General features: G+C 37.0%; 1 protein-coding gene across 1 annotated transcript; it reads left to right on the forward strand.

Annotated features, from left to right (window-relative positions):
* The first annotated feature begins 268 nt into the window (after positions 1-268).
* LOC133796612 (glyoxylate/hydroxypyruvate reductase HPR3-like) lies at positions 269-2,568 on the forward strand. The gene is made up of 3 exons (XM_062234194.1): positions 269-797; positions 1,402-1,925; positions 2,110-2,568. Coding segments are annotated over exons 1-3 (981 nt in total). The 5' UTR covers positions 269-341; the 3' UTR covers positions 2,111-2,568.
* Positions 2,569-10,636: the final 8,068 nt, after the last annotated feature.

The raw sequence follows: 10,636 nt of genomic DNA on the forward strand, positions 1-10,636 counted from the left end.
AATTAAAACAAAAAAATATATAAAAAATTGTTAAAGTTTGAGTTTTTTCTAAGAAATTATACATTATTTTAAAAATATTATTAAAACAAGATAAAATAAAAATATTAAATTGTAAAATTAAGAAAAAATGATTTTAAAATTAATTGGTGTCTATATATGTTTTGAGGTGTAAATATAATGGCTCAAAATAAATATTAACCCATTTTCCCTCCAAAAAAAAACCCTCACTTTTTAATACTTTAGTAGTTTGGTTCAATTAAATCTAAAATTTTCCAAAATTAATAAATTTATGCGGTTCTGGCTGCTCTCTTCGACCCTCGTCCCCAAATATACACCAAAAAATGGAAAACCTCCAAAGTCAACCAGACGATCGCCCAGAAGTCCTACTGATTGTACGGATGGTACCCGCTCTTTTCTCGCCATTGTTCAATCAAAAGTTCCGATTGATGAAAGCATGGGAGTCGGAACTGCCTCTGGACCAGTTTTTGGCGAGAAATGCAAGCTCAGTCCGAGCGATGATTGCCAGCCACGCCACCGCCGTCAACACCGAGCTACTCCAACTGCTTCCGGCGCTGCGATTGGTTGTGACTTCCAGCAAAGGCGTCAATCAGGTCGACTTGGCCGAGTGCCGTCGCCGAGGGATTTCGGTGGCCAATGTTGGGAACGCTTACACGGAAGATGTGGCCGATGTGGCCGTGGGTTTGTTGATTGATGTGCTTAGGAAAATTTCGGCCGCCGATCGTTACGTCAGACATGGGTTCTGGAAAACCGAAGGAGATTTTCCTCTTGCTTATAAGGTACGCACTATTACTTTTTTAGTGAAAAATGTCGCAGTAGAAACTTGTAATAAATTTTAATCTAATTTGGTTTCACCATTTTGTTATGTAATTTGTTAAACGAAGAAGAAAATGAAACTAATTTAGTAACATAACATGGAGAAGGGTAAATTGTACTTGGTTCTAACTCTTTGATCAGTTACCTAAATTAATTTTTGTAGTATTTTGATTTTAAACTTATGCTAGTTATTAGATATACAAATATATATTTTTTGTAATTAGAAGATGTGGTTCTTATTTATACGTGCATCACAAGTAGTATTATAAGTGGTTAGACAGAAAAATGATTTAAGGACTAAAGTAATCTGAGATTATATATTTGGGAATTCAAATATTACAAAAATTAATTTTTAGGAGCTAAACGATATATTAAGATAAAGTTGGGACCTATGTGCTATTTACCCCATCAAGAACACAAACTAAGAACTTGTCAAACTGAATTGTCTAACTCCACATTGTCCTACTCTTGGTTTACCAAGAGGTCTTTGAAACGTTACCACTGCTTATAAAATTGACTCTCTTATTAGCCAAGAAGTAAGTAACAATCAGGGTTGTTACTTTTCAGCTTGGAGGAAAGCGTGTTGGGATTGTTGGATTGGGGAGTATAGGCTGTGAAGTTGCTAAAAGGCTTGAGGCTTTTGGCTGCCTTATCTCTTACAACTCAAGGAGCAAAAAGCCCTCCATTGCATACCCGTGTTATTCCAATGTTAAAGAACTTGCTGCAAATAACGATATTATAATCTTGTGCTGTAGTTTAACAGATGAAACACATCATATGGTTAACAAGGAAGTTCTTTCAGCTCTGGGAAAGGAGGGAGTTATTGTTAACGTTGGACGCGGGGCTCTTATCGATGAGAAGGAACTGGTGAGGTGTTTGGTAGTAGGAGATATCAGAGGGGCTGGTTTGGATGTGTTTGAGAATGGCTCGTATGTTCCTGAAGAGCTCTTCCAATTGGATAATGTTGTTCTTTCTCCGCATATAGCTGTATTTACTCCTGAGTCTTTTGAGAGTGCTGCTTCAGTTATGATTGCGAATTTGGAGGCTTTCTTTTTAAACAAACCGTTATTAACTCCTGTGACCATTCCCTAGTAAGTCCCCTATTTTCTTATTTGATTGGTTTAAACATTTTCAACTATAGCCTTCTTTTTGGTCCAAGTGTACAAAAAATGGATATAATTGTAGAAGTGATTCTGCTTTATAAGTCAGTCCTTGTTGAGATTTTTGTTTGTAGCATCCATCATATATTGCCCGACCTTCTTCTCTTAACTGCAGGATTCTGAAAAACTCATTTGATGAAAGATGAAATATTGAACCATGAAAAAAACAAGAGAGGCTTTTAGACGATATGAGCTTCTGGACTTTATCTCTTACGGGTTCAGATTACTCTGCAATAGATTGTACAAGAGCTAACTTAGTGGGGAAGAACATGGTCGGTCTAGTCAAAATATGTTTACATGCTTATGTAAGCACTAGAATCATGGTGGTTGCTTGAGATTTTTATGAGCAGAATGATATGTGGGTGCAATGATGGTATTAAATCATTTTTCAGGTTAATATAATGGGGTAGGTGCACCCCTCTAGTTTTTGGCTTGGGAAGTATTATCGGCGCAATTTTTTTTATGGCTATTGTAGTTATTTATAATATAGTGACAGTTTTTTTTATTCACGTAGAAGGTAACTTGTTTGAATCTTATTTTTGGCAATGTAAATTAAAAATTAATTTACAATTTACAGGATGCTCTAAATAACTACATTGTACACGGTCATTAAAAAAAATTGATGAAAATATTTCTCGAGCTAAAAACACCAAGAGAGTGCATCGGTGTACCCCTTTTGGGGGGTGCACTGGAGAATCCTCTAATATTATGTGGGCCTTCAAAAATAAATAAGAAATATAGGTACCAATGGTTGGGCCTTCAAAAATAAATAAGAAATATAGGTACCAATGGTTATTGCTTTAGCGGTATAAGAGAATCACATATGGATAAACAACACAATTTGTTTTGTGTGGTTCCAGTGGATGTCGTTTCTTCTGTAATATGCACACGGAGCAGGGATTTAGCGGGGAGTGCTCCCCTTGTCCCTGCTTATTCCCCATCAAGGACGGGTGGAGAATCCTCACGAGGATTTCATTTATTTAAAAAAATCAATTTTATATTAAAATTAAATTAGTAAATTATATGTAAATTAAAATATTAGACAATATTTATGATTTAAAATACTGAACATGATCCCAAATAAAATTTAAAATATTAAAAAAATTACTAATATATTACAATAATGCATAAAAGATATAAAATACATATGAAATATTATAAAAATATATAATAATTTAAACAGTCTCTCTGGGTGAGAAGTGCAATCCCTGCCCCTGTCTGATTTAACATTCGTGGATTGAAAATTATCTGTATCCGTCCTGTTTCCCATTTAGACAGGCATTTCTCGCCCTTAATAGGGCGGGTTTCTGCAGGGCTCCGTCCACATGAGGAAAATGTGCATATCTAAATATGAGCAATTGGATGATTATTTTCCTATTTCAGTTTATGTATTAAGTATATAGTAAACATCAGTAATCATGGTAATTAGTTACTAAACTAAAAACATACAACTATCTAATTTCTAATACAATCCATATAATAATAATAATAATATGTGTAATCATGGTAACTAGTTACTAAACTAAAAACATACATGTAACTAATCTTCAATCCAACCCATATAATAATAACACCAATGAATAGTTGCTAAACTAGTAACATATGGTTTCTAAATCACAAACATGCCACTATTTGTAACCCATTATTGGTTTGTAAATCGTAAATAAACCAAAAATGAAAAAAATTAATTAACCAATAACTAAACCAATTAGAAGTTAGTAACTAAATCAATAACAAAGAATTTTTCAATAAAATCTAGAACTAATATTAGTCAAAATCATTTTCGTAAGTGATGATGAAATATAAACACATGGACATGACTGAGAAAGATGAAAATAATCTCTAAATTTAAAACTCGAAAATTTGAATGAAATAAAAAGATAGGTAGAAAAAAGAAGAGTAAAGTTGAAAAGAACTTGGAGTTCAATAGATGCACAATTGCACGTGAATTATAGAGGATGGAATGTTAATGAGTTGTCGCGGAAGTTTTTAATTAATTAGATAAAATATTTCTAAAATAAGAAAATTGAGATATTTGCAGTGAAAGTACCTAAATTATTACATTTGTAGCACTTAAGTACCCAAGTTATTTTTTAGCCGATGAAAGTACATTTCATCTATATTTTGTTGCGGTTGTCTCATTTAACTATTAAGTGCGTTTGTGACATGTTGGCAAAAGTATCAAATTAAATAAATATTTGCGGTGAAAGTACCTAATTTAAGAGATATATGCAGCAAAAGTACCAAAGTTATGAAATATTAGTGGCAAAGGTACCCAAATTATAAGCAAATTTGATGTCACGTGGTGGACTTAGCGGAAAAATAAACAGATTAAACAAAATATGGATGGAAGGTACTTTCGTCGGCAAAAAAATAACTTGGATACTTAAGTGTTACAAACATAATAATTTATGTACTTTCGTCACAAATATCCCTAAGAAAATTATGTATAATTAGAAATAAAAAGTTAATTAAAATAAAAAAAACATTAAATAAAGTTAATAATAACTTTTTAAAAAATGGGAAGTTCAATCATTAAAAGGAGAGTCTTCTTACTTATTGTTAGGTAGAAGGCAATCTTCGAGACAGATTAAATCTCCCAATGCAAACTTGCAATTTCATTCAACATAATTTCTCAAAGTATTACAAAATACTATTTATACTCAGTATCTAACTGAATTTGGTTACATACTCTCACTCCCTCAACGTCCCAATATCATCACGTAGTCTCTCAACCAACGAGGTCTCATGCTTTCTCTCTTGCTACACGCTATCCCACCCCATGTTTCGTTGCTGATCTTTTCTTCTTTAGCTCGAGTGTTGCAAGTGCCTTCTTCACGCACCAGAGCTTCTTCAATTAGCTGAGTCGAGTCCCTCTCCCAGCTTGCTCCTGGGTTGCAATAGAGTCTAGCTCAATTGGGCCTGCATCTTGGGCCTCACTAACACTACTCCCCTCCACGAAAATAACCTTGTCCTCAAGGTTGGGCAACTTGTACATGTGGATGAAAGTGTCGAAGTCTTCCCAAGTTGCATCTTCTGGAGAGCTCAAGGACCACTGTACCAACACTTGCCTAGTGGCTTTGTTGTTGACCATGTGAATCCGAGTAGCTAGAATGGTCACGAGAATCATGACAGGTTTTTTGGCAAGGCTTAACTCCGGTAACGGGTAGCAGCTGGTTGGTTTCATTCCATGGTATGGTTTAAGCAAGGATACATGGAAGGTAGGGTGGATACAGCTACCTTGGGGAAGCTTCAATGTGTTTGCTACTGGGCCAACTCGAGCTATGACTTCAAAGGGGCCAAAATAACGACGACATAGCTTGGGGTTGAGGTGCTTGGAAACTGTTGTCTGACGGTATGGATGGAGCTTTACAAGGACCAAATCACGAAGCTTGAATTCGAAATCCCTGTGTTTCTTGTTGGCTTGTTGGTGCATGTGGTTTCGAGCTTGCTACAGATTGTGTCTCAGTTGTTACAAAATTTCATCCCGTGTAAGCAGATCATCCTCTACTGCATGAATGGTCGTAGCACCCTGAGTGTAAGAGGGAATTGTGGGAGGAGTGCGTCCACAAACTGCCTGGAAAGGTGTTATACCGATAGTTGAGTGATGACTAGTGTTGTAATGGTATTCTGCCCATGACAAAAACTTGCTCCATTGCTTCAGATTCTCTGCTGTAAAAGCCTGCAAATATTGTTCGAAGTAATGGTTGGTGAGTATGGTTTGGTCATTTGTTTGGGGGTGGTAAGCCGAGCTCATCTTCAAGATAGTGCCCCTCAATTCAAACAACTTCTTCCAAAAGGCACTAGTGAAAATAGGGTCCTTATCCAAGATAATAGTTCGAGGCATGCCGTGAAGTTGAATCACCATGTTAGAAAAGAGATCAGCCACTTTAGTAGCAGAGTAGTGATTCGGTAGAGCTCCAAAATGAGCATATTTAGTGAACCTATCAATCACCACCAAGATATTAGTTACTCCATGTGAGTTAGGCAGTCCCACAATAAAATCCATAGCCAAATCATCCCAAACTCTCTCAGGAGTTTCGAGTGGTTGAAGCAAATCATAGGGAGCTATTGGTGAATATTTAATAGTTTGGCAAACCAAACAAGATGAAACAAATTGGCGTACATACTTGCGCATACCGTCCCAAAATTTTTTTTGCTCCCAAGTGTAAGAAGGTCTTGCTGATTCCCGCGTGACCCACTAGAAGAGAAGCATGAAATTCCTAGAGTAGTCGCTGCTTTAAATTCGAGTACTCATTGATAAAAAGCTTCTGGTGGTAATAAAGCAAGCCATCCCTAATTGAGTGCAGAGTATCAACTAACTTTCCTTACTGCAACTGTTCATGATAAAGTCAAAGATCATGGAAGTTTATATTCTCTCCTTGTGTAACTCCTCCAAAAAATCAAAATGACCTGCACTCATGGCCAAATGAAGAGAAGAAAGTGACCCCTCAGACTGCTTGGATGGTGCATCGGCAGCAGAATTTTGATTACCAACTTTATACTCGATGGAGAATTGGAATCCCAGAAGTTTTCAAATGAAGTGTTGTTGCTCCGGGGTCTGAATAACTTATGTTAATAGTTCTCGGAGGCTTTATGATATGTCCGAATAATGAAATGTTGTCCAAACAAATACTGGCGCCAGTTGGAGCAGCCTCAACAATGGCTCGCAACTCTTGGATGTATGCTGAAGCTCCAACAAACCTGGGACCAAGCTTCTTGCTGAAATATGCCAGGGGGTGCCCCTATTTCATTAATACCCCTCCTATTCCAACATTAGATGCATCTGTCTCAACAAAAAACTCCTTAGAAAATATGGCAGTCGAAGTACGGGTGTTTCAGTCACGACATTCTTTAGTTGCTCAAACGCAGCAGCTGTTGAATTAGACCAATGAAAATTGTCTCGTTTCAATAACTCCGTGAGTGGGGGGGGCATTCCACCATGGTTGTAATTTTTTAGGGATCAACTTGTACACCCTGCGAATACACCAAATGCCCCCAATATTCGATCGTACACTGAAAAAACTGGCACTTACTTGCCTTGGAAAAAAAAGCTATGCTCTCGGAGTAGCTGGAGGTCCATCATGAGGTGTTCAACAAGTTCTTCTTTATTATTAATGTATATTAAAATGTCATCATAGCAAATAAAATGACAAAATGCCTAAAAAATGGATGAAATACTTGGTTCATTACAACCTGAAATGTCGAAGGGGCATTGGTAAGCCCGAATGATATTACCACAAATTCATAATGCCCCTCATGAGTACGAAATGTCATCTTATGGATATCTCTGCGATCCACACAGATTTGGTGATAGCCAGCTCGAAGATCTAACTTAGAAAAAATCTCAACATTGCCCAACTCATTCAAAAGCTCATCAATGGTAGGAATAGGAAACCTATCCTTAACCGTAATTCCACATAGAGCTCTATAATCCACACAAAAACGCCATGAACCATCCTTCTTTTTCACTAACATGACCGGCGATGAATATGGGCTGGTACTCGATTGTATAAACCCCATCTCCATCATTTCTTTCACTAACTTTTCTATAACATCTTTCTCAATATAGGGGTACTTGTAGGGTCTGACATTCACAGGTGTTGAACCCGGTTGCAGGAAAATTCTGTGATCCACGAATTTATACAGAGGCAGTTGTTTGGGTTCATCAAACACGTTTGCATATTGAGTAAGAAGTCCCTTGCCTTGTGAAGGAAATGTAACCTCCAAAACAGGTAACTCTGCCACTGTATTACTTGGCTCCTCCATGAAAGCAGTTATACAATGCAATCCTCTAACCTCACCCCTCTCGCAAAAGGGCATTAAATTGAGTATACGACAGATGGTGTGCAGAGACATCTGTGGAACCAGTCAACTTCACCACACTTCCTTTCCAAGAAAATTCCATTGTCAAAGCCTTATGGTCATGAACACAAGGGCCCAAAGTATGTAACCATTGCATTCCAAGTACCGCATCAAGACCACAAATAGGAAATACATAAAGATCAACAACTTTGCAAATTTTCGAACATAGAAGAAAATTTCCATTTCCCATATACACCTTGAAATGTTTGGTTTCCTCCCAAGAAAGATTCATCTGAGCAGCTAGGGAATCTTGAATAAAGTTGTTGTTGCTGCTCGTATTAATCAAAACTTCCAAAGTTTTAGTACCGTGTTTTGCCATAATCTAACAAATCTGCAGATTCATCGAATTAGATAGTGAATTGAGGCTCACCTCATCCTCGACTGTTTATTCTGCCTCTTGAAACTCTTTGTCTTTGAATGAGTCACAATCCTCATCATCATATCCACACAAAATGAGCATACGATTCTTACAATTATGGCCATAATTAAATTTCTCGTCACAAGTGAAACAAAGTCCCTTATCCCTCCTATCCTTCAATTCAGCTGGAGACAAACGCTTAATTGGTAAGGATTGATTACCTGAGAAAGAAGTCTTGTATGCAGCTACCATACGAGATGTATTCTGCTTGCTCACTGGTTGTGGTAGTGTGACGGTACCCTGACTAGAATTTTTTGAACAAGAGGACCAAGTGGAACGTCCTACCTCAAAATGATTGTGGTTGCTAAGATCATCATGGCGATCCTCAAACAATTGAGCTTTTGCCATTGCATCGGGTAAATCAACCGGTTTCAGCATCAGAAGTTCCCTCTGAATTTATAGCTTAAGACCCCAAACAAAGAAATTCAGGAACATAGATTCAGCTACCCCCAGAATTCTTGGCATCAATGATTCAAATTCTGCACGATAATTCAACACCTTTCCTGTCTAAGAAAGCTTCGAAATACGCCTTAGTGGATCATCATAAATTGAAGTGCCAAAAGGGATCTGCAGAACCTGGAGAAAAGACTCCTAATCTGAGAATGCTCCCCCCTTTTCCATCCATTGAAACCAAGTGTCTGGAGCTCCATCCAAATGAAAATCAACAACAGACAATCTCATGGTATGGTCAACACGATAAAGATAAAAAAATTTATTGATCTTATAGTTCCAGTCCTCTACATTAGCTCTATCAAATCGAGGTACCTTAACCTTGAGTGTTTTGAGAATGAAATTAAGGTCACGAAAATCAGGCTGAGAATCAGAACGCTTACCCGCCGACTTGTTCGTATCCTTGGCAGCGCTTGTATCCCCTTCAGTGACCGGCGATGGTGGACGAGGCACTTGAGCGTGCTGGTCTAGAAGTGACTTGAAATTATCCAGCTGAGCATACGAATACTGGTGGAATTTGAGGTCCAGTGACTGCAACAGGGCAGTGATCTCTTCATTCGTCATGAAGATGATGAAGAAGGAACAATGAAAGCACCAATGTTAGGTAAAAGATTCTCTTAGAGAGAGAGAAAATCTCTCAATGCAAACTTGCAATTTCATTCAACATAATTTCTCAAAGTATTACAAAATACTATTTATACTCAGTAGCTAACAAACAATTGCTAACTGAATTTGGTTACATATTCTCACTCCTTCAACGTCCCAATATCATCACGTAGTCTCTCAACCAATGAGGCCTCACGCGCTCTCTCTTGCTACCCGCTATCCCACCCTCTGTTTCGTTGCTGGTCTCCTCTTCTTCCGCTCGAGTGTTGCAGGTGCCTTCTTCATGCACTGGAGCTTCTTAATTAGCTGAGCCGAGTCCCTTTCCCAGCTTCTCATTTGCTCCTGGATTTGCAATAGAGTCCAGCTTAATTGGGCCTGCATCTTGGGCCTCACTAACATAAAACATTTTTAAAAAATCTGGAATAATATTTTTTTTTTTAAATGTGGAAATCTAATTAAAAAGTTTCCCAATATGGAAAATTACAGAAAGTATAAATATTGAATCTCCATAAGCAATTAGAATGAGTGCAAAAAATGCTAAAATTCACGATAAAAAAAATCAACACCATCCCTCTGCATTTCCTTTTCGCCGATCACCCACCCTCTACAATTCCTTGTCGTTGATGAAGAATTTTCTCCAGTTCTCCTTCATTTTGTTGACGTTGAAACTACAATTTTATTACGATTGGAAGATTTCGCCAATGATAAGAACTGCACTCTCCAAGATCACCATCTAAATTCCTCTTTCTTGATTGGATGTTTGGGAGAAAGGTAATTTCTAGTTAAAATTTGTATTATGATATGATCTCAATAAATAATTTTTTCATTTGGTTTGATATAAAATTTTATTCTGGAATGTCTGCATTTTTTAAGCTAGTTCATCATTTTTAAAATTTTGCTAGTTGTTCATATTTTTCTGCAAAAGTAACCTGACATTTGTATCCCTATGTTTTTTTTAGTTGGATTGTGTAACTTGGTACCTAGTTGGATTAATTTGAGAGAGTTTGAAGAATTTGCTTTGATTTTGTGAATTGTTGCCTGAAATAGGAAAAAAATAACTTGGTATTTGTATCCCTGCCTTTTTTTTTAGTTGGATTGTGCAACATGGTACTTGGCTGGATTAATTTGAGAGAGTTTGAAGAATTTTCATTGGTTTTGTGAATTTGCCTGAAATAGAAAAAAATTAATCTAGTTTTTGTATTCCTACCCTTTTTTTGAGTTGGATTGTGTAACCTGGTACCTGTCTGAAATAATTTGAGAGAGTTTGAAGAATTTATTTTGGTTTTGTGAATTGTTGCCTGAA

Source organism: Humulus lupulus, chromosome 8 (genome assembly GCF_963169125.1).
Source record: "Humulus lupulus chromosome 8, drHumLupu1.1, whole genome shotgun sequence".
Classification (NCBI taxonomy): Eukaryota; Viridiplantae; Streptophyta; class Magnoliopsida; order Rosales; family Cannabaceae; genus Humulus; species Humulus lupulus.

Coding starts and splice junctions, on each gene's coding strand:
- LOC133796612 (XM_062234194.1), top strand. CDS start 342: ATGGAAAACCTCCAAAGTCAACCAGACGATCGCCCAGAAGTCCTACTG. Junction 798..1,401: donor ATTTTCCTCTTGCTTATAAG/GTACGCACTATT, acceptor GTTACTTTTCAG/CTTGGAGGAAAGCGTGTTGG.